This window comes from Cryptomeria japonica, chromosome 6 (genome assembly GCF_030272615.1).
Source record: "Cryptomeria japonica chromosome 6, Sugi_1.0, whole genome shotgun sequence".
Lineage (NCBI taxonomy): Eukaryota > Viridiplantae > Streptophyta > Pinopsida > Cupressales > Cupressaceae > Cryptomeria > Cryptomeria japonica.
In genome coordinates, this window is record NC_081410.1 from 407,316,533 (window position 1) to 407,342,208 (window position 25,676).

The 25,676-nt window shown below is 39.6% G+C and overlaps 1 protein-coding gene across 1 annotated transcript in view; it reads right to left on the reverse strand.

Annotated features, from left to right (window-relative positions):
- LOC131065853 (exocyst complex component SEC8) overlaps positions 1 to 25,676 on the reverse strand; it is a 246,086-nt gene that overhangs the window by 68,847 nt on the left and 151,563 nt on the right. Inside the window, exons 13-14 of the mRNA XM_058000496.2 lie at positions 17,049 to 17,179; positions 16,866 to 16,915 (exon numbers count right to left, since the gene is read on the reverse strand). Of these exons, the coding sequence (XP_057856479.2) occupies positions 16,866 to 16,915; positions 17,049 to 17,179 (181 nt within the window). The remainder of the gene's footprint in view (positions 1 to 16,865; positions 16,916 to 17,048; positions 17,180 to 25,676) is intronic.

Consider the following 25,676-nt stretch of genomic DNA (forward strand, 5'->3'; position numbering starts at 1 on the left):
TATTGGTCTCATTCCCTCCGGATCCCCCTTGGTTCTTTCAGAGTGGGGTCCCACCAGCTCCGGTTGAGATTGATCACCAGTTGGACAAAATGGGCAGTGTTTGCTAGCTTTGTGACATCGGTGAGATCGAGATGGAGGAGCACTTTATCTTCCAATGTCCTATTTACTATGAGATTAGAGGGAGGTTCCACTCCCTTTTTAGAGAGACTCAAACTCTCTCCACTTACTTCAAGTTCACGGACCAGAGATACCTTGCTCTCTACTTTCAAGATACCCTTAGACGCTGGGATCATTCCCTACAACACCCCTCACGCCCTTAGTCTTGCCAGCTCATTACCTCCTCTGGGCTTCATCCCACGCGTGGCACCAAAAGACAGTTGGGTACCTATCCCAATCACTCCAGATCAATGAAGCCCCGCAGAGTGGTCACACATTGGTCCCCCTCCAATAGGACTTAGACTACCCAACGGCATCGTCCTATAGCTTACCCCTCAGTCTTGAGGTTTTTCTCCACCGCTCCGGCTTCCAAGGGTTTGCTTGATTGGCTTGTTGGCCTCGACTATTATTGTTGTTTTGTTCTTTGTGGACACAGTTTGGTGTCCCTGCTGGTGATGACCCTCCTCTTTTGTAACCTCTAGTCCCTTTGACCTGATTGTGGTCACTTGCTGGACATTAATAATTTTATCTTTATCTTATCTTATCTTATCTTATCTAACACACACTCAATAATGCATAATGCACTCAGCTAGCTTGGCATGAGGGATTGCAGAAAGGTCAAGTGCATCGATCGAGACTACATTCATAACATCAGATCATGCACATCATATTATGTAGGTAATAGGCATTTCCCTTGAAAGTGTTGGTTGAAAATTTTGTACACTTGGGGAAATATACAAAATTGTGGTTTCAACCACAGTGTGTGAGTAAAACTCTCCTAATTAAGGGAAGGCTCCCCCTATCTATCTACAACTCTAAACTAAAATAGGATGGAACAACAGTCTTTCTTCTTCTTTCAAGAAAGCCAATATCCTTTTCTCTTCACAAAAAAGTGATAGCAATTTAACATAAAACAACAGTAACAACTTTTGAAATGAAATGAGAGAAAGGAAATGAAGTTTCTTGAAAACTCAAAGACTTCCATCACTTCTTTCGGGACGGGACAACAATGTCAAGCTCAAAGTCTTGATTATGTGAAGTCCTATCTACCCTTTTTCTATATTAATGATATTCAGAACAAATTATATCAGCACAAAGACTGAAATACCTTATTCTCTTCTACGTAAAACAGTAAGACCTAGTACAAGCTCAAAGACTCACAACTATTTCCTACAAAATCTACTTCTAAACTCTCTTAAGAACAAGTGCAAGCACAAAGTCTTACAACTTTTCTCAATAGAACTTCTACTTTAACTAAGTTAATCTCCAATACTTGCAGCTCAAAGACTGCAAATCAGATTCGATTAAGCTCTCAAAGAAACACTTGCAAGAAAGATAATATGGAACACAAACTCAAAAATGTAGCACAAAGACTCAAAGCTTGAGCAATTTTCTTCTATTTCTTTCAATTCTTAAATTCACACATGAAAGCCCAAAGACTTCTTTGCTGTAAATTTGGTAGAGTTTTTGCTTGCTTTCTAAAAGATAAAGATTACAATAGACCCCTCAAGTATTTATAGAAGAGGAGTCTTGAGAAAAAGGTGGGAAGATCCTAACTAACTTAAGAGATTCTCTCAACCACCAAGACTTATTCAATAACTAGCTATGACTTATTCCAACTATAGTCTTAACTGAGCACAACTTGTAGTTGTTTTACATGTAATTACAAAAGTGTAAGTAAAGACTTGACTTGCAATTTACAAAATGTTTTTACATGTAACTTGTCAAAAGAAAAACTACAACTAAGAGATTACAATTCTGGAAAAACCGCAACTAAGTGTTGAAAAACACTTAAGTTGTAGCATGTGAAGACATGAATCCTTCGAACTTTTGGATGATCATTAGTAGCTCAAAAGGATTCAATTCGTGGGTGTTCTTGGCAACAACCATGGTCTTCACGGTGGTGTCGTGGTATTGAAGAAGCATAGAGTCGTTCTTCTCCAAAGTGGACTAGATTTCGTGCAAAAAGATTTGATGTTTCATCAAAACCTGGATTGAGGCAACTGAAAATTGTTCGCTCCTCCACTCATTATGAATCTTCATCTGTAAATCTGCGAACACTTCTTCTTCTGGTATCAACTCTCCATTCTGACTCATGATATTGCAAGAGGCCTTCTCACAGTGGGAAACAACACCTTGGAACACTTCAACTCGCAATCTTATTGCATCATCAATCTCCTCAATGAGGGATTTGAGAACAAGGGCTTTGTTCTCTACAATTTCTTCAAATTCCAAATACATGATCCTGGAAGGGATAATGTCGCTCCTGAAGAACACTCAATTGTTGTCGAGGCATTGTGCACCAAATTGTCAAACTACCTTCAACCCTTTCCAAATTCTGTTTGAAAGTCTCAGAGGTATGATTCAATTTTTTTTCAATGGTCTCCAACTTAGACATCATTTGGAAAATGTCTTTCAGTAGTTGATCCACCCAAGAATCCAGCGCTTGTACTTTCTGAGCAGCTCTTTCAACTCCCCGAATTGATTCTTGTGAACCGGAAGAACTTGTAGGATTACTCCCTTCACCAGCAACTTTTGTAATTTTATGAACAGTAACAAGCTGCCTATTCCCCTCTTCTAGCTTGTCTTTCTTTACTAGAAGTTCATCATATTGCTATACTAGTGAAGCTACAGATTGCTGGGCATCATGCTTGACCACTTCATGCGTTTGTTTACCCAATTCTATCCTTGTAACCCGGTAATCAGCATCTTGCATTTCCTCACGTGGCTTATCCACAAGGGGCTCAACAATTTCTGCTACTTTCATCTTGTTGCTGTCAACAGTTACTCTTGAGATTATCTTGGCTTTTTTAGCAACCTTGGGCCTAGACTGCTTGAGATGCTAATAATCAAACACATCAGGAGAGATTTCCTGCTTCTTCCTCTTTGGGGTAAAAGAACTAAGCCATAGAGGTAAAACGACTAGTTCTCCTGTAGTAGCTACCGAAGATGAAGGAAAAGCAGTTTCTGTTTGAACAACCGTGATCACCTTGGGAGGAGTATCTATTTGGATGGCAACCATGGTTTGCTCGGTAACCAAAGGGCGTGAAGATTGCCTCATAAATTCTTCAAAGCCAGAAGTAGAGGTTTCAATCTCTGACAAATGGATACATGCAGGAGTATCCTTGGGGATTTCCAACAAACTCTCTTGTTGATGATCAAGAGGTGGCTCAACTGCTGAAATAGGAACGACATTCTGAGGGGACTCCTCCACTACTATGTCAGGAGGAGATAGAGGCAGCTCCATGGAAATTGGGGAGGGAATCTCATGAAGTGACTCTGAAACCAGTGACTTAGGACATCATCGGATTGTTGTCCTTCCTCCGAATTATCAGGATCAATCACTTGAATGCGAATATGGGATTTTTCTATTCCACGAACTATCGCCTCCTCAGGAGGAAGCACTATTGCCCGACTAACCCGCAATTTGATCTTAGTGCCTGAAGATGATGCACCTTCCTTGTCAATCTGAATCTCAGACTTACGTCCAAGAGGCCCCGTAGAGTCATCTTCTTTTCCAACCTTGATCTTGATGAGTCTAACACTGTTACCTTTGAGCCAAGTGTTGGTGTTAGCTAAGATAGGCTGAAATCTTTCAAGAATGGAAGTGCATTCTTTATGTGACCATTGGATTAAAGGAAGTGGGGCTTCCTCAACCCTTAGTGAGACAAACTCTGGATCAAGCACATTACCAACATCAATCATTCCCTGCAGAATGTCCACTAGATTTAGATCAATAACCTGCTCAACAGAAAGCCTGCAGTAGTGCATCTTGAGAACCTCCCTTTCTGTACGAAGATCTACCCAGATATCCTCAATACGATGCACATGTACGAAGGACTTTTTTTATTTTTTCCTTCATACCCCGATAGTCAAAATCTGCCCTTGACTTAAACCTTTTGAGTTTAATCTCCTACATCTCAGTCTCCATAGCTTTGGCTTTGACGGATGTGACAAGAGAATACCGGCTAATCTTCAATGGGTTAGTTGTAGAAATCCCCATCCCAACCTTATGTTTGACAGATTGATGAGCATGCACAACCATGATCTGTCTTCCCAACTCCCTAAGAATGATCTTATCGGTCGAGTATCTAGGAAGCATGTATGGCTGCCCACTGTAGCATCCGACTCTTACATAAGTGAAAGTCGGGAATTGAAGAAACAAGCACCCCTACTCATTCACTCTTTCCCATGCTTCATTTGACACCCTTCTGTTTTTTAGAGTCTTGTCAAACTGGCACATGAAGTAACCAAAGAATGCATCTTGAACCCTTCTGAAATGTAATCTGCTAGGTCTCAAAGGCAGCTGATCATAATATTCCCACACAAGTATAAGCGAGCGATCACCCTTGGTAGAAAGACCAGGGAAATGTCTGAGTGATGCTGCCAAATACACTAAGTATGAATTCATGTAGAAAGTCATGGTAGTAGGGACTGCTGCAAGTTGTTAGCATAAAGCATCACTGATAATCTCTCCCCATGATATATGATGGGACTGTCTTATGAACATGGTAAACTGATACATCCAGGGCTTAAAAACATTAGAGTGTTCAAGACCCATCATCCTGCTGAGGAGAGTAATGATGTCTCCAATTGCCCACTTGAAGTCACAATGATACAACTTAGCCCACCTCGTGAAGGTGGCTCATGGCTCATGAATCCACCTGTTAATGTGGCATTTGCAGTCCTTTTCCCTCTTGACATAGTACTCAGCTACACTATCCTTTGAAATTTCCATATAAACATGTGTTGGTGGTATTCTGAAGACTTTCTCGATAGTATCCACATCAAGGCAGATTATTGCCTCAACATCATCATTTCTAATGGTTCTCGTCTCCTTGTCGAAGTGGTGAGCGCAAGTGAGAACAAATTCAGGTTCTAGGGCAGCCACTAGAAAAGAAGATGCATGATGAATGTGGCTGTCCAACAACCGCTGCATATTGCTATCCTCCGGATCCTCCACCCTCTTAATGAATTCTGACATGTCCACATGCCCTATCTCCGTATCCTTGATATGATCCAAAGGAGAGGAAACTTGTGAAGGTGAAACTTCATTTTGGTACTTGTCATATTTATACTTCATCTTCTTCGAAATGGGAGATGATGGTAAATTTGACATTGAAGAACAACCCGGTATGCTGCGATGAAGACTTAAAAGTGTTAAAGCAACATCATAATCAGCTGCAACTAACATTTTTCTTTCTTCAAATGGGAAGAACTTCAGCCCTTGCACTTCACAACTTTGTGAGAGAAAGATGGGAAATGAATTGGAATGCTGAAAACTTGACTTTGACCAATTTCGGATCTTGGGAAAAGTTTTACAAGTATACAAGTGGGGAAGAACGAACATGCAATCGGATTTTTTAAACCCGAATGCAAGTATACTTGTAAAACGGAAAATGGAGAAATGAGTGAAAAATGAGTTTTGGACATGTGGGAAATGACGTGAATGGAAAGTACGGATATAGGCAATGAGCATGAACAAGAATGGAAAGATTTTGGGAATATCATTTTCAAGAAAATGGGAAGACTTTCAACATGCAATCCGGTTCAAAAAACCCGATTTTGGAAGAATGCGTAATTTTCATCTTTGCAACTTGGAATTTCAACAAAAGATGGTTAAAGTCTTATAACCATAAGGGAAGATCAATTATTTTCAACCAACTTGTAATCGGGATTTAAAATCCCAAATACAAGTAAAGAGGGGAAATGGGGAAGAACAATGCAATTCACAAATTGCTTTGCAAAGGGGAGAAAATCTCTCTCACAAAACCGATTTTAGGGCAAAACCAACATATATACAAATTTACAACTAGAATGGAAAAACAAAAGGACAAGAAAATGGAACAAGAAGAAAAGAAAACATACCTTGCTTCAATCCAAAATGCCTCTTCAAAAGATGAAACAATCTTTGAATGAAGAAGACAATCCTTTAAATAGAAAAAGATTCCAAAACCCTTGCCACGCTTTTCCAAACTCGGATTTGGAGAAAGAACAGCAAAAACGTGTTTCGAAATGCTAGAAGAATGAGTCAAATCGCTAAGGAAATACCACGTAGGAAAGACCCAAAGCCAAACACCCAAAGATGAAGCGAAATCGTGGCACCAAAACCTCCAAAATGTAGCACATGAAAAACGGTTTTGAAGAGGTAAAACGCAGTGAATGAAATATAAAATGTTTACCAAATCAAAATGCAATGTGTTTCCAAACTCACAAAATCTGCTTTGCTACCATATCGCCTCCTTAATCCATGAATTTCTCCAAAAAAATAGGGAAGAATTTGTGGCAAAATCGGTTTAGGAGAGGAAAAATACTTGGTCGGGTTCTTGGAAGTGAAGAACAAGTTTCAATTTGCATGTAACAATGAAAATAGGGTTTTTGACTGCATATTACATGTTTAAAATGTCACTTTATCTTGCACAAGGCAAAATCGGGTTTTTAAGACCATATTGCAAGTTAAAAAATGCCTTTATTTTCACTCATGGAGCAAATTGGGTTTTTGCGACTCAATTGCAAGTTTAAAATGTCACTTTATCTCCATTTTAGGCAAAATCGGGTTTTTGAGAGAGAAATACAAGTTATAATAACTTGTAAGGGGAAAATAAAATCCCCTCAGCAAGTTTTAATAACTTAACACATGTAATAGGGGAATAAAATCCCCATTACAAGTAAAAACACTAAAATAGGAACTTTATAAAAGAATTACAAGTGACTTTTTGAATTTGCAATTTAAAATTAACTTGTAACTTATCCAAAAAATCCCTATTATGACTTAAAAAGCCAAAAAGCATCAAGGGGGAAATAAAAAGTAAGTTACAAGTTCTTTTTTCAATAAAGTGCACTTGTAATTAGCTAAAAATTTCCCTACAAAGACTAAAACAAAGGAAAACATTAAAACTTGCAACTTAAGGAAAATTTCGCAACTGCAGTCAAGGAGAAAAAACCCAAAATTGAAGGAAAAACTAAGCAAATGAACCTAGAATGCGATGAAATTTGAAACGTGGTTCGAGGATGGACTGAGGATTAAGCTAGTCCAAGGGCGAAGCAAAATTATGCCTCAGGAAGCGTGCCATAGTAAAATTTTCATTTTTTGACAAAATTTTTATGTAATGGTCCTTCATTTTTGAAAACAAAAATGAGAACAACAGAAAGAACATCAAACCAACATTTCCCCATTCGCACATGGTAGGCAATTAATTCTTGAGTGCTACAAAGTCGTGTTCAAGCAAAGTGCTTATCTTTCAAGAAGCGAGTGCTTACGTTTCACCTTTTCAAATGGAATGGATGTTAGAGCCAAGATTCAATTCAATGGTTAATAAATAAAAAGGGAGCAGACCCTAAGTCAAAGAGAAAGAAAAAGGGGAGGAGATGAGCTAATGAGTTAGGGTCCTACCCATAGGCTAGTGATAGACCTCAATTTCATACTCTATTTTCTCAAGATGGTCGTTAGTTAATCATCAAGTTTGCATCAAGGTTATCTTGTATTTGGTCTTTCAACTAACAATTCTACAAGTAAAACATGATCACATCAAAGTATAATTGTAAAAATAATGGAGTAGAAAAAGGGCAAAGACAAGGCTGATTCAAAGGCTTTTCTGGCATACAAGCAAAGGCAGTCATGGAGTGAAATTCGGATGAGATAAGCGAGGGAAAGAAAGAGAAATCAATAAAGGTTGGCAACGTTTGGTGATGTCGATGCCAAGGAAGAGTTCCATCTGGGACAAATATAAGATAGCAGAGAGTTAGGTGAACAACACTCAGCTTAGAGGCAAAGCTAAAACCTTGATGAAGTGGTGCCTGATGTCATGGTTTAGCCAAAGCAGAACTCTGTCATAGCTCATAAAAGTTTGCAATATGATATGTGATCTTTGCTTGAACATGAAGGACTAGAACTGGCACATTTTTATGTGGCACAAAACATAAAAAATTCTGTCAAACATTAGTGAAGCATGGCAAAGGCATTATGAATCAGCACCTGGCAAATGAAAGGACATGAAACTAGGTCAAGAAGGCATGCTTTAAGAGTGGTAACGCCAGCAATAAAACCACACCATATATCCTTAAAATGGCAGTAGACTTAGTGAAATATGTTCAAGTATAAAATAAGAATTAATGATCATTGGGTGGTACACTTTTCTGTGGCACCAGCTAACAGAAACTCTGCCCACCTTGTAAGGACTTAACAACCTAAATGCGACAAAGATTTGGCATGGCAAAACCCCTTATGAAACTACACCCAAGACATGAAAAGATACCTACCTCTTTAGTGAAGTAAGCCATGCTCCAAATGAGATAAAGAAGATGAAATTGGGTGCACATACTGAGTGGCTAGTCCCAAGCAAATTCTACCTCAGGCATGAAAAAGTGACAATAACCTAAGCGAAGAACATCAAGGCATAAAAGGCGCAATTTCTCAAGTTGGCACACATTCCTAGCGGTTCAGCCACTTACTTTCTCTGCCATAAATTTAAAGCAAAAAACAAGCTTTAAAGCATGTAAATGAAGTGTGTAATACAAGGGTTATTTTCCATTGAAAAATCAAGTTCAGTTCAACTCTGTTACTTTCAGCAGAAACAAGGCCTATTTATCCAATTTTTGCAGGTTCGCAAAGAATTTCCCAAAGCCATGGTTGATGGTTCCCAAGGTTAGCAGCAGTTCATGAAGGGCTTACAGCATAATCAGCCTCCCTTATCACATCATACTGGCCTCCCTTATCATATCATACAGCACTGCATCCTATTTCTTTCACTTCCTGTCGCTGTTTTTCATCCCCAGCAGGGTGCTTAATCATATTTTTACATTTCAATGTCCTTGGGGTTGGTACTACATGGATGGTGTCATCTTTCAAACACTACATTGCAACAGCAGAAAATTCAATGAAAGTGCTTCCAACAATTCAGGTTTCAAATTCAAACTGATGGGCGCATCATCAAAACTAGGGTTTCATCAAAATCCTCGAGCAAGATGCAGAAGTTCAAAGTAGATTTGTTTGTCATTAGTGGATTCACCATGGTCAAAGGTTCCAATTTCAAGTCATTGGGTTGGTATTGGCAAGTTATTCGTCATAATCATATTCAAAAGGTTTACAATATTTCTAGAGGCTCCAAAAAATGTTTGCAATATTTCAAAGATCAACAATTTCAAGTAAAAAGTTGCTTCAAATTTTCAAAAGATCACTCATATGCCAAATTTCTATTCTAGCAAGAACTAGATCTTGTAATTTTCATCATCAGCGATGGCTATTTTCAAGCAATAGAAAATAGCTATAATGCCCACATTTTTGCATGCCTTGAGGTGTCTATTATCGGCATTGTATTTCCAGCTATGTATCATGGGATACATAGGTTGTGTTAATGTATGTTGCTTTGAGTATTTGTCAGTGTTTCAGCTTCGCCATTTTCTTCAATAGATATTATTGCAATTATTGATTTGATATCATTTTTGTGATATTTTATGCATTGATTAGCGGGTTTGTCTTATTAGGTTCCTAGTTCATCTACATTTGAGAGGAATTGGAGCACATACTCCTTCACCCACTTAGTAATGTGCAATACAGTACACTCAAAAAGGTAGACTCAGTGTATCTGCATTCAAACTTGTGACTCCTTTCAATCAAACAAAGTGGCTACAAGGAAGTGGCATATCAAGCCAGAGCATATTGACTTAAATGCTTCCACTTCCCACTTTGTTGCACTTGATGTTGAAGACAAACTAGCTAGTGAGGATGAGAGTGCTAGTGTTATGCCAATGCTAGTGGTACTATTTGTGGTTCTTCTAATTCACCGATATCTACATAATCTACTACAAATGGTGATTATGAAATTTTTAAGACTCATATGATGATTCTTGATCAATGATGGTTGAATGTTGACACTTGACATTATTATTTTTCAATCTTAATATATAAATATATCATGACATTCAACTTCGACTAATTGACATTGTAATATTTCTTATTTTTATGGTAGTTATTTTATTACACAATATTAGATGCTATCTATGTATGGTATTTTGATGTCAATTATACAACTGTACAAATATTTATATATTTCTAATTTTTTGTTTTTGTATAGACAGCGCAACCTAGAACTTTTTGATCAAACCCACAAACCTAACACCTGAAACCAAACCTGTACTAGTACCAGGACCAGTATCTTAGGAAATGACTATTCTTGTTCATATCTAGAACCAAAGGGTATTCTTCAATTTTGGAAATTTTCCATAATGTTAGAAAAAATCAAGGTTCATCAAAGGTGGAATTTGGAAATTTTATGTATTTTGCATTCAAAAATAAATAGAAAGGTTCAAAATTGTGAATGCATACGAATGAATTAAAATGGGAGAAAACATGATTTTGTAATGTTTTTCCATTTAGAATCTTTGAGACTTTCCAAAAATGATAGTCAATTTTTGTTGCATTAATTTTCATGCCAAATTCAAATAATTGGCATGAGGAATCTAGGATTGAGAGGTGTAGAGTGCAAGAAGGGAGTGGCTCTAGACGTTTTCTAGTATCCAAATTGGTCAAAAGATAGAATGGATGGGATTTATTAATGAAGTGGCAATTAAACTTCATATGGGTATTGCAATCACCTACAATGTGAATCTATAACATATCAAAAGCGCTTGTACAAGCTGGATATGGCATAAAAGACATGCCGCACTCCAAGAGATGTTGGAATATGTCACTTGGGTACCCTCACCTTGTAAAAGGGATGCTTACTCAATTCCACAACTATAACTTAAATCTATTACAATGACACTCCTGTTCCTAACCTCTAGAATCCTTGTCCTTCTAATCATTCGATTTTGTACCTGATATGAGATCTAACTCTCACCATGTGTGTGTGTGTGATTGGTGGAGATCTTGATTGCACATTCATACTCGTGTTGTAAGGTTAATTGATTAACACGTGTATGCTATGTGATGTTTATCTCTTATGCCTATTTCTAGGTGATGTTTTCCCTTTTGGCATTTTTATGCTATGATGGATTATCCTACCTATTTAAAATGTTATGTTACGATGGTTAATCATGCAAACTTGACATGTGTATGCCATGTTAGTTGATTATACTTGTTGGCATGTGTATTCTATGGTAGCTATTCATGATGTTTGTTGTGTATGTGTGAGCCATACTCCCCTTGTTTTGTATGAGTGTGTGTGCTTGGCAGACCTGCAAGTACCACATGGTTGGGTGGCATGGGACCATAGTTAGAGGCCTAATGGATCCATTGGAGTGGCCCAAGTTCACATGCAAGTTAGAAAAGGTTTCATTTCCTTGTTATTTCATTTGTAGAAATGTTGTAAATATATCATTCAAGACATTTGAATCCTCGTGTTATTGTATTATTTCTATTGGAACCTCCTATTGGATGGATTGTAATCTGTCCACATAAGTGATGGTGAAGTTGTCATTATTTTTATAGCATCTAGACATTGATGTCAAACACATAAACCGTTTCATATGCTTTTCTTCATTCTAGATATATTGGTAAAATGTACTTAGAGCAACTTTTATTTGGGCATAAAATGAGCATAATGTGTTAGCAAATGTACAATTCTGGTATATTAGGGATGTTGGCAAGTTTTGCTTCTCAATCATTCTGTTTTGAGTTTGTGAAACCATGATAGGGTGGTCTCATCTTGTCATTTTGGTTTCTCCTTGTGAAGGGCAAGTGACCGAGGTGTGTTGGGAACATTCCCCTTCATCCCTCATGTCCTTGGATTCATTCTAAAGTTCATTGTAGACCTCCCAATCTTTGAGAAGCGCCTATTCCATTTGTGTGCATTTTGAAGATTGGGTGTGTTCTCCTAATCTTACACCTTAGGTTTTCCAATCATCAACAAGTGTTTCTAGGGTTGTCTCGAGTTGAATCTTGTTTTTATGATTTTGAGGCATTGTCCTTGAGTGTGAGACGTAGAAACGATCATCTATTCTATCTCTAATCAAGATTCCAACACCCAAAAAGGACTACAATGTCAAAAGAAAACTCTAGTGCTAAAAATAGACTCTAGTGCTGAAAATGGACACCTACGTAGTTGGGTGCTAATGTCCTTTGTGGGTGTGATTGTCCTTTCTAGGTAATATAATCATCTAGATCCTTAAACACCGAACACTTCTAGTCATGGTCTTATACTCTTGGTCTTATGACTCTTCTCATGGCGATACTTTGTCAAGTGTCATAATCTGGAAGCTATGCCATCTTTGGCATTGGAAAGCATGCCCTTGCACAAGGAGAATATTCCAATTGGTGGAGAGCTTGTACCTCCTAGTTGATTAATCTCTTATGAGGTCTTCCCCTTGTGTTCAAGTGTCATTCGAGTGTTGTGAGTTCGATTGCAACTAGTTGCCATCCTCATCCTATGAGTGGCCATTCCAAATAGTTGAATTATGGTGTTTCCTAGTGTCCAACCTTTTGCATAGGTTTCCTTAAGTGTTGTGAGCATCATTGGATGTGTATTGAGAGTGAACTTGAGGTATATACTTCCCTCATCCTACACTGGTCTTATGTTCGTGAAGGAATGCAATTGCAGTATAGAACCCAATATCTCATAAGATTATCATGGTGACTTAACTAGACGATTTTTAAGTCTTCCACTTGTGCCACCTTGTTGGAAGCAATGGTGATGTCTCCTCGCCTATTTATGCCTTCTATATTGTTGTGCTTGACATGACACTTTGTTGTTTGTTAACGTGCAGTGCAACATGCTAATCTCATATCTTAAACGTTGGAGTTGTTCTTCAAAAAAAATTGGAGTAATTCCTTGCCATTCTACATTTCACCAATATGCACAAATGTTGTGTAATAACTAGAACTATTTGAGCTTCATAGCTCTATGCTAAGTCACAAGGTTCGAATTCGAATTCGAATTCGACAGCCATGAAAATCGGATGAAATTCGACAAGGGAAAAATTCCAAAAAAAAAATCGGATAAAATTCGCCTTCGATAATTTTGTTTATTTTTAAATATATGCATACTACTAATAAATTATCAGAATAGCGACCCTTGTTGGAGAAAATCCGAGGGCGACCCAGCAGTTGCAGACACCCATGACCCAATAGATACAAAGCATATACAAAGAATACCCACGACCAGCTGAGTTGTGTTTAGCGACAGATAGCAGTGCTTTATAGAGGAAATTCGATTAAATTCGATTTTTTTTATACAAGTTTGAAATTCGATTAAATTCGAACCTCATCCATGAAAATCGCCGTATCCTGTGACTTAGGCTATATGTGAGATGATAGTTATGATCTTACACAACTCCACATTCCACACATAGATGAATTGGATCTATAGAATTTCGCATAGACAATCCACACCTACTATTTGTTTAACATGCCATGCTAGACCTTCAAACTGTCATGCCCCATCAAATGGAGGATAAAAGCCTTGTGATTTGTTTATTTAAAAGTTTTTATTTTTATAAAAAATCAATAATAAAACTATGTATTTTTCCTAGACAGCATCTGAGACCCACCAGCTTGAAACAAATGCTTCAGATTGTCAGTAATTGTTCACCAATAAAATATTTTACGAGAACATTAAAACTAATTTCAATTCTCCTTAAGGAAGCCCCTGCTGATGCCTTAAGCAGACAACCCAGAGAGCATGTTAGAATAGTGTCAGACTTGGTCCCCTTATACTTATGATGCTACGTCAGATTTAGGACGGCTTAGGGGTTGCTTTGACCAATATATCTACATAGCTAATGAGCAGACATAATATTATGATGAAGAGCAAATGCATAGAAGACAGCATATTAATGAAGGCAAGTTAAAGAAGCCAGCGATTATCAAATAAGAGGCAGCAATTAATCTAAGAAAGTGATTATGTTTAATATCAAAAGGGCAGTGATTTTCTAGAAATTAAAATATAATTAAGTTTTAAATAGGAAGAGTTGTGACTCTTCCAAAGGGGCAAAAATATTGAAGAGTCATGATTTCCTCATATTGAAGGATATAAAAGGAGAAGAAAATACGAAGGGAAGAAGGGGAGTCATAGAGGAATATAATTAAAAAGCAGAAATTATCTTCAGCCTCAAAGACCGATACAGCAAACACCACACAAGTCAGTATTCTCTTCACCACGGACAGGTAAGTTAATTCAGTCCCTAACTGATTTATTATTATTACCGCAGAAGATCACTTTCAGATATTATTAATTTACACTAGGAACAACATCGATGATATAATAATGCAGGAATATATATATAGTGAGAATACATCAGAATCAACACTGTACTGGGAAGTATATATCGTTTGTTATATCTGATCTAATACTGTCTGTAAATGAGAAAATATCAGATTTAACACTATGCTGGGAAATATTTATATAATCTGATTATAACTGACTTAATGCTGTCTGCAAATATATATACTGTTTAACTATACTGTACTGGGAAACATTTATATAATTTGATTATATCTGATTTAATGCTGAATTGATACTGTTCCATAATTCTTATAGTCAACAGTCATGCAATCAATATAAGTTTGTAATTAGACACTATTTCTATCACCATCATGTGTGAGAGGATGGGAAAGAGTATCCAGTGGTGATGAGGGGCTTTCATGTGGTCATAGGGACCCATGAAGTCAAGGAACCAGTTAAACTCTCCATGCCAGTCTCACCGTGATAGAAAGTCTTTAAAGGTATAAAGCCTGGAAGGCTAGCAAACAGGGCCGCCAAGTCTAGCAAGAGGGTTAGAAGCAACCATCCCTTGATCTTCGTAGACAACGGACCCAAGCTGTCCCTTCAGGCCTCTTATACTATCTATCTTGCTGTGTCACAAATAGAATAGGTTATACTAATCAGAAATGAATATGCTTGTAGGTGTGTATTGCTTCATTGTGATTGCAGGTTTCCAGTCATTTACTCTTCCAGCATAAGGTAAGATCCAAGTCCTATCTTGGGTTCACAGAATTATGAATTGAATGTTGGAATAATTAATTGAGTAATATAATAATTTTTTATTCAGATTCACTGTGGCTAAGTTTAGATAGAGTTTGTCTCCTAATTAAGCAAATTGTTTTGAGTATCGAGTGTATTGAGTTAGATAATTATTGTTAAGCAAGCCTATATCAAGTAGGGGACATTACACAAACCATATCAGATTGAACTTCCACATCAAAACACTTGTTTGCACAATCCTTACTTGGAAGACAACTACCACATACACAAGAAGGTGACCCATCAGCCATTACTCAAGTCCTTGCTAACCCACAAGGGAAGAGACTACTATAACCATCATCAATGTTACTTGATGACCTATCATTCCCAACTTATAACTAACAATACAATCTTAGAGTCTTTTAGGAGAAAATGACAACAAACAATTTTTAACCAGTTTAGTTTTGATACAGCCTATACAATAACCCATGGTACAACTCTATTTAAAACTCCAATAGTAGCCATAAAGAGAAAAATAAGCAATGGCTAAATGGCTTGTGGACACTCCTAGGCATTTGACAGCCAACACAATAACCACTTTCGTAACTATGACCCTACTGTTCATCAGATGCACTTTGGAGTACCAAATACTTTATAGACATACCATAAAGCATATAATATGATAGAAAAATTTGATAATACTCTAAATCATGTAATGCTGGTTACTCCTTCCATAATTCTCCATCACCCAATCATCCAATAATTATCTTCCAAATCAAATTTTATGGAGATCTATTCCCCTTCAAGAAGAGAAGAATATCCAAGAAACCATTTTTAGGAATGCCATTAGATGTTTACAGTTACTAACAAGAATGATAGCTGGAGGTATTTTCCAACTTTATAAGAGAAATCAGAGAAATTTACATTAGTAATGTTTGCAAAACCCTCCTTGAAAGGCATCCAAATTGTGGCATTTATATGCATTGTAGTTGTTGGATGAGTTCATTTTAACTTGGCTAGAAGACCACCTTTCCTTTTTGGTCAAAGTCAAAATTATATTAAAATCTAGATTCCATTCTTTCAGTATCACCTGTAGAAGAATAAAGTGAAGCTCAGGACAGCCTATGGGATCCCACTCTAAGTGCAAAGCTATGAGTATGGCTGGTGATTTATGTCTGCCTAAATATCAATGATTCAGCACCAGACCACCGACTACTCTTACCATTCAACAAATGGGCATATGAATATAACTGGTGGTTTATCACAGTGACATTAATGCTTTAATCTTATTCTGAAGTCCATATGTCATAGCTAATGTAATTTTCAGAGTAAGTGTTACCATGTGCATTTTTTAATTTAAAAAAGCACAACCTGTGTTGACCTAAAGGTGAAGGCATGTGTACTCTATATTGAAAGTCACATGCTCGAATTCAGAGGGTTAAGGTTGTACACATCAAAACAATCTAAGATAAGATGAAGAAACAATGCCCTTGTGGAATGCTTGAATAAGGAGGGTTTCATACACTGAATTGGTGTCATACTAGGCAATAACCCAAAAAACTATTCTACTTATAAATCCCTCTACTTACAAAATGTAAGCAAATGCCAGTCTTAATTTTCTACTCTTTCTTTATAATTTATTGAAGTTATCCAAAGATGTATTATAGTGACAGTATCGTAAGTTCAAACATAGACTTCATCATGTTTCTCAGAGAACAAATCTTTCAAAGGCCCCAATTTACTGAAGAAGAAGCCAATACAATCTAAAAATTTAGTCATCCAGAATTAACATGATGTATAGTCTATACATACCCAAGTTGAGCATACTTCGGAGGCAGCAGAGAAGCAACTTTATCTGTAAACTGCAAGTAAAAGGAAAACATAACCAGGCATTGGCCTTCACATTTGCAGAAACCTTTTTCTTTTGCTCAATTACATTTATTGAAACTACTGACAAGGTAGCATTTTATATTAAAAAAAAGTAGGAACCCAAACCTGAAGAACAGGCCGATATACAGAGGCAGTGAGATAGATTCCTTGTTCAGGTAGCACTGTTCCTGTTCCATAACCTTCCTGTGCAACAGTTGAACTCCTCCTTCCGCGGCCCTGCCGTACACCATCAACACCTGGAAACAATGCTACAGTTATAATTTATCTCTTTGTGTCAGAACAAAGATATTAATTATAATTCTCTCTAAGTGAACTCTAAAGATCCACATGAAGGCAACATTAAATCAAGGTTCTTTTTGACTTATATAATACAGCTAATCATCAACTGTCTAATCATTATTTGCATACAATGGATTGGTTCTCATAAGAAAATGATCCAATCAAAATATTAAACGATCCTAGTTAAATTCCCAACTACAAATGGATCCCAGGTAGGTTCCTCACATCAAACCTGCCTATAGAATAATAAATCAAGTCAATATTCTCTAATGGGCTTAATTTTAAACATGAAAATGACCTTAGGAAACATCCTTAACAGATGAACCTCCGGAAAGCACCACCCAAAATTACATGATCATGATAAGATAAGATAATTTTATTAATGTCCGTCAAAAGACCATAAAGTAAGTCTATGGGACTGCCAAAAGCCAGAAAGGGGGGCCAGCCCAAAGCAGGGACACCAAACGGTGCCCGAAGAAAAGTGACAACAAAACAACAAGAACCAACAAAAAAAGAGAAACCACCAGCATCGGGGAAAGAGAGAGAGGAAAAAGGAAAGGGGAGTCCCGCACAGGACCACCCAATCCCTCTACCACTGCTACAAAGTCTGCACCGTAGAGAAGTAACTCAAAATAGAAGGTTAACCCATAGAGCCTGTGAGAGGCCCAAAACGCTTCTGGCACTTCCTGGAAGGGGAGGTGGAACATCTCTACTGAAGGGAACATCACTGCTGAAGGGAACATCTCTTGGAGATCACCAAACGAATATGGGTGGAACCAAGTTAGCGCTTGGTCCCACGTGCAAGGTGAGTCTCAAGGAAGAAGGAAGTGATAAGCTGGCAGGGCTGAATAGTGTTATGTGACTGGTGTTGAGAAGAGGGGTCCTGGAGCCTGACGACCTCCTGAATATAGAGAGCAAGGCACCTCTGGTCAGTGTATCTGAAAAAACAGGAGAGGGACTGAGCTCCTTTGAAAAAGAATCTGCCTCTGATCTCATAGCATAAGGGGCAATGGAAAATGAAAGGTTCCTCGGTCTCAGCCTCACCCATACTACATAACCGGCAAACCCTGCGATCTCTGGCTAACCGATGATCGGTCTCAATGTAGAAATGGTGAGATCCCACATGGAAAGAACCTAGGGGTATCCTAAGAGAATGCACCCAGTGGTGGGATAAGTAAGTGGGACACACAATGAGTTCACCCTTTAGCTCCAAAAAGTACTCGGCATAGAAGGCCATCTTAGGGCAAAGACCCCCGTGGGGGTTAACCAAGGTAGTATGGATAAACTGCCTGTAACTATCAGTTCTGACACATCTATTAAGCTCTTGTCTAGATGGGAGGAGATGATGACAAGCATCCAAAGAGTACTGGAAGGGAGGAAGACAATCAATCTCAATCCCAATAGAACCAAGAAGAGCCTAAGCCTCAGAGAACCAACCATGGGCTCGACCTGAGGACCTAGAGGCAGTAATGGACTTAGAAGAATAGTAGGCGAGGTAAGGGAACTAAAGGCGCCCCTCCCTATAGTCAACAAAGCCACGCAAGCGATGTAAGAACCAAATGAGGTCGAAAATGGCCCCAAGTCTGAAGGGGTGAGCCCCAAACTCCGCGAGAATAATATTATGAGGGATGGTCTGCTTACATCTAATAATGCACCGAAGAAGAACTTGGACCAACTCGACCGAAGCCCAGTTAGACTCTAAGAGGGACAGCCCCCAAACCACAAACCCATACAAAACAGTAGGTCTAATCAAAGTGTCCATAAGTGTCATCTTGGATGAGGTGTCCTGAAAGTGGTGTCGAAAGCATTGTCCTTAAAGACAGGAGAACTTGACCCCCAAGTATGTGTAGGACGAAGAGATCTCAACCTCCACTCCTCTAAAGAAAAAGTGTAGGTGGGAGGTCTTCAGGCAATTGAAGACCATGACCTTCGTTTTCCCCAAATTGATTGTCAACTGTCTAAGGTTGCAAAAGGCCGCATGGCAATCCAACTGTCTCCGCAAACCCTCAAGGGATGAAGCCAAAAGGACAACATCATCGGCAAAGAGCAAAATAGAGATCAAAGTTTGGTGGAGGTGGCAACCATCCAGCGAAAGGGAGTGCTCAGAGAGAAATCCCTCCAACTCATCAATGTAGATACTAAACAAAGTGGGGGAAAGGGAACAACCCTACTTAACACCGATCGTACTCTTGATGAAGTCAGAAAACCAAGGGGGATCCTAAGATGACCTAGGACCGACTCATAAAGTCTCATAATAGCCATCAGGAGGTCTCTGAAATACCAATGTCCCACAGTCACTGGAAAAGGGCCACCCTGGGCACTGAATCAAAGGCTTTGCAGAAGTCCACAAAGCAGCAATAAATCTTCGAGGAGCAGTGGTGAGCCTCCTTGATAATATCTCTAAGGGTCAGAATGTGATCTGTGGTCTAATAATTGGGTTTGAACCCTGCGTGTCCCCGCACACTGATGCACCGCTGCTCCAACTCTCTGGAGAGAATAGCATGAAGAACTATAGCATAGAGTTTGGAAAAAGAGTGGCCAACCATAATCGAAAGCCGGACCTGCCTTGTGAATTGGGTGGATGATGTGGTGAGACCAAGGAGGAAACCCTATGCGAACCACATGATTGAATAAGTCCACTAATAAAGAGCCTAGGACAACACTACCATGCTTGAAGAACTAGACTTGAAACCCCTCCTCGTCGGTTGCTCAGCTACTATTTAAAGTCCTAATGGCATTCCTGATGTTTGTGTGGGTGAAAAGATGGCACTGTGGGGGTGAGGGGGGTGACAAGGAAGGGGGGTTGGTCGGGGATACCATAAAGCGTGAGGTATGGGAAACGAGGGATCCATAGTTCAGACCAGTGGGAAGAGGGGAGCGGCGAGGAAAGAGGGTGCGCCAAAAGGACTTGGGGGAGTGAATGAGAGAAGCTTGAAGGACATTCCTGCGCTAGGAGATGAAGAGGCATTTCTTGCAGCGAAAGAGATGACTGTAGGAGGTTTTAAGCCATGCAAAGTGAGGGTGGTTGTGGATGAAGGCTTCCCGTAGGGTGCGATGATGGGATTTGCATTCTTTATCATACGATTTGTTCATAGGGCAAGTGTTTTTACTCTTGGAAGGGAGGGATAGGAGGGTGGTGAGGTGGGGAAAGGACAAGAGGGCAGCCCCCCAAATAGCCTCGGAAAGACGAGTAAACTTAGCAGCCGCACACTCGAGATGGAAGAAAAGGGAGTCCGAAGGGAGGAGTAGCCTAAGGTGATGGGTAAAAAGGTCATGGTCGACATCATCAAAGAAAAAGGAAGCATGGGGGGGGAGGGCTGGCTGGGAAGCTAGGGAGGGTGGCGAGGGGATAAGGTCCAAATGGAGAGGTTGAAAAGAGCATGACCGGCAAATAGGATGGGGGTGACAAAGAAGTGGCCAACGAAAGAAATACAGGACCGGCTAGAAAGAGCATAATCCACCATGCTCGCCCCACGACAATGAGGCCTGCAGGTAAAAAAACCACGAATCCGGAAAGCAAGGTAAGCCATTCAAGATCACAAGGTCAGAAGACTCACAAAGCTGAATAAGGTGTTCGTCGTACTTTGTATAAGATCTGAGGTGTCATCCGATGACCTCTGGAGCCCCAAACCAACAGGATCCGAATCCTCAATGCACAGTGTCCTCAACTCTTACATGGAGGGGGGCTTGAGCCACCCGAGTCCGAGCATTAAAATCACTCAATAGAAGAACGTCATCGGCCGTAGAGAACTGAAAAATGCTATCATATAGATCAATGAAGGGGTCACCATCTGGGCCATTATGGACTGCATATGGAGATGAGGCAGAAGGCAGGTAGCAAACCCCAATAAAAATGTCTTTAACGCGGAGGGGCACCCAGCAAATCCGGACCCACAAAAATCTAGCTGACTCATCGGTAAGAACAACAAAAATCGAGCTCTGAAAACGATTGCTGACAAGGCAAGCCACACCACTGGATCCGCGGACCCCACTAGAGTACCGAGTCTTGTGTCTAAAAGTCGATAACCAATGGAATCCAGTAACCCCCGGGAGAGGACGGGTGGAGCTTTCATGAGTCTCAGTGAGGAATAGGAGATCAGAAGAGCCAAGACCGTCCCGCAATAAACTGGGTGAAGACCAGAAGGTCCCATTGCCATTCCAACAACTAATCTGTATAGCTAAACCTGTAGTATTATATGCGTCTGCAACAAGTCGGGCTCGAGGACGTCAATTAGTAGCCAGAGATGTGTTCTTAGGTTCCCACCCCAGGGGGAAGGTATCCCTAATGACTGCCTTCAAGTTTCTGATGACAGCGCACTTGCCATCTCGCCTCGTAGTAGCGACCAATTCTCTGGATTGTTTCAACTTAGAAACTTGCGATTTGGTAAGATCTTCATCAAGATAGATCTTCGTGGGCAGCAAAAAGAGCTTCCTCCGAACTTTGAGAACTCGAAGTCGGTCAGCAGCAGAAAGAAAGCACAGGAAAAGCGTGGAATCATACCCAACCCAGGCACTATCGAGGGTGATGTCAATAATGTTGAGTTGATCGTGGAGGAAGGACTAACCAACAGGCATCAAGTCCGAGGATAAAGAGGGGAGACCCCGCACTTTAAGGTTGAGCTAGCGATCCCTTTGTGTGCGTTCTTCTCTAAACTTGGATTGCACCGATTTCTCGATGTCGGCCAAAGGAGGAGGAGCATTTCTGCAGACTGAAGCCCATGTTTTGATCTACTTCTTTGTTTTGGTTCTGAGAACTTCATGTTTGCTGTCGAGATCAGACTGCAGGGCCTTCAGCTCAGGACCAAGTCCTTCCCTGTAACATAATCAATATTAGCATCCACTAACTTCTTGAGTTCGTCATTTTCCGCCATGATAGTCGAAAGCTTAGCAGATAGCTCGCACATGGAGTCCTTAAGAGAATGGTTGTCTATCTCCAATTTTGAAACCCTATCAAGCAAATCTGCAATCAAGGAGCCATTAGACATTTTCCTAAGATAGGTGTGAATAGGCGTTGCTGAGAGAGGGGCAAGGGGGGGGGGGCATCGGAGGGTTCCATGCAGCATGTGTAGAGGACACGACTAGCGAAGGAGAAGTAGCAGCTCCGACAACAGACGAGGAAAGAAAAGAAAAAGCTGCGCATGCATCGTGCAGGTGACGCGACGCGAGCAATGCGGGAGGCAACACGAGAGGCAGCAACAACACCATGGGAGGTTGTTGGAGGCAGCTCGCAGGAAACGCGCAAGTAGCAGGAGGCCGCGTAGGTCGCAGGAGGCTGCGGGAGGTAGTCACAGTCGAGAACATAAAAGCCTCTTAATGAAAACTTCCTAAAAAAATTTGAGTTACTAATAGTCCACTTAAGAAGAATAGATTTGTACAAAATAGATCCTCTATGTATTGGAAGGTAGTGTTTCCTGTAAAATACCCTTAAATTTGGGGTCATTCTACATGCTCTGAATGCCCGCTCCCCCACTCCCCTAATCCCATGAACCTGATGGAACATTGGTATCTAGTTGTATGGTATTTGATAGAATATTAAGAAAGAAATGCTATGAATCTAATTGACATTAATTTCTACCACATATGGCTGATTTATCCATAATGTCTTCAAAACTATGGAATGGATGTCGTGTTTTTCCATGTTACAGGAGTTTGCTAATAATACAAAAATACATGAAAGGTTTAGGCACATACAAAAATAAAGACTTTACACTTTGCAGCATTAAGAGACCACCAAGAAGGATATTTTTGTCATCAAAGATAACAAAGGTAACATGATGGTGGTCATGAATAAATAAAATTATTAGGAAAAGATGGAAGATCACCTGGTTAATAGTAGATGCTATATGTAGGTTAAAAACAAACAATCAGGCAAGATTTGATGAAGATAAATAAATATGTTTACGAACACAACTTTAAGTGCCAATATAAAGAATAATCTTATACCTAGTGCAAAATTTACCCATAGCATTTATTGTTTACCAAAGATACACAAATCGGGTATCTCATCGATACTAACTCACCATGTAAAACCTAGAAGCATTTTTTAACAAAGGTCTTGAGCCTTTTATGGATTACAAAATCCTTTCGTTGAATATTGGACACGTGTTTTGATGTGATTTCTCTTTACACTTGAACAACAGTTGTGGATCTCATGAAAGTTCTAAAAGAGCTCATAAATGAAGACACGCTAAGGCTTTTTTAACTTTGACTGAAAACAACAGTTTATATATTCCAAGGAACGTTGTTTGAACAAGAGTTTCTTCAAGTTTCTCGGACAAGGGGATGCATGGATGGGGAATGCAGTTTCAATGATGGCAAAAATTTTCCCAGAGTTTGGCAAGAGCAGGGGACAGCTATTAAGATGACTTTAATGATCTAAAAGAAGCTAAAAATTTAAAAAGTAAATGTAGTGCACTGCAAATGCAATTGCAATCCTCCCCCTTCAATATTTTTGAGTTTTCAGCAATTTTTTTCTTAATAAGTTCCAATTTTATTTATATGCACCAAATGGTACAGACTGTCTAGACCTCAAACAAGGGACATACCCTCTAAGTCCCCAAGCCCCAAGACATTTCAAATGCCACTTAGATCCCTAAGGACATGTCTTGGTGAAACACTACTTTGAATCCATTGCAGGTTCCACCTAATCGCAACTACAGTACTAATAATTATATAGAGAGGTTGCCTAGACCCATGGAACATTGCCTTGAATGGGGAAAAGATATTTTAACGGATTTCACTTTATCTCAATGTTTATTAGGATGCACCCCAAGGATTAGAGAATGGGGACAAAATGTCCCCTTTGGTGGCACTCACCAAAGGGGACATCTCTACGACATCGGTAGGCATGTTCTCATGGAGATGAACTTGGGCATGCCCTGTTGTTCTCGAGAAAGTCAACCCAAGGATTTTGGGGGCATGCAAACACACCTCAACCTTCCCTAGAGCAAGCCCATCCCACACACCAAAGAAGGCATCAAATCAATCTAAAAGAAAGAAAGCTAAAAACATAAACCTAAACCTCAAAGGTCCCACCAAGAATGCCAACCCTAAAAGATTTGCAAATGCACTAGCCCATGTTATATTGTAATCATAAAAGAGGAAAATGAAATCCCCTATAAACCATAAAAGAAATTGTGGTGAATGTGCCAATAAAGTTTTTGTGGCTTGAAAGACTTTAATTTAGGCTTGTGGCTGCCCCTAGAACCACCCCCCAATTTAAAAAAGAAAAAAAAATTGCTTTGGGTTGTGCCAAGTTAAACCCCGAGTAATTGAATTCCATATATAGTTTTGGTTTTACAAACCAATCTCATTTCCAAATAATCCAGCTATGGTTACACTCAGATGTTTTTAGAAAGTAAATATAATGAACTTGGTGAGATGCTTGAATTGCTAGCACATGTACATTGGCACTACAACTTGTTACAGACTTTGTCAAGTTTATTCTCTAGTGAATCCCTTGAGAGCTGTTTTTCATAAGTAGTATTATAAAAGACTGCATTCAAAAGTTGGTTGGCATTCCTGTGTCTTTCTTTGCCCAACCAAGCTTCCAACCTGTCTCTCCCAGCACTGCCAGTGGGTGTCCAAGCCCGATCGCTTCCCTTCCTTTCTTCCTCCATATCCCCTTTCATTTCCATTTCCCCTCACTTATCCCTACACCTTTTCTTTCTTTTCTTATCCTTCACCTTCCACCCATCCTTCTTCCTCTACAATCTATCTTCCATCCCTTATCCCTCCATCTTCTTTCATTTTTTTCCCTTATCACCTCTTAAAACATCCCATTGACCTTCCCCATTTCCTAACATCTCATCCCTTTCATCTTCCTCCCACTTCCTACCTTCCTACCTTCGTTATACCTCCCAACTACCATTTCATACATGTCATATCCTTTTTTCCCCTTTACTCCCCTTAACCCACCCATCCACTACCCAAACTTCCTTTCCCTACCTCCTGCCCCTATCCTATTCTAACCCACCGTCAATCCCTTACTATCCTCTCATAACCCAATCCCATCCTATCTTACATCCTACACCCCCCTATACCCCTCCTTGTCACGGCTTCTCTTTATCCCTTATGCCTACCTATTCCCCGACACCTTCTTCACCACCCTCTTTACCCCTTAAAACTCCCACCACAACACTTATCATAACCCCCATGGCTTTTCCTTACCACTCCCTCATCCTACCACACACCCCCTTCCACCTCACCAACTTTGATTCCTCCTTCAACTAACGTGGCATGCTTGGACCCACGAACTTTAACATGTAGGTTTAAAAAGTTTCTAAAGGCATTGCAATTTCATATCTCTTCCCCCACTACCACGTAGCATTGCTTGGGTCCCACAATTAAACAAGGGACAGCGATAAAGTTTCTAAGGCATTTACAATGCCACATCATAGAGACCAGCTCTTCCTTTGAACCAACATCAGCACTTCTTTGGTCAAGAAAAATGAA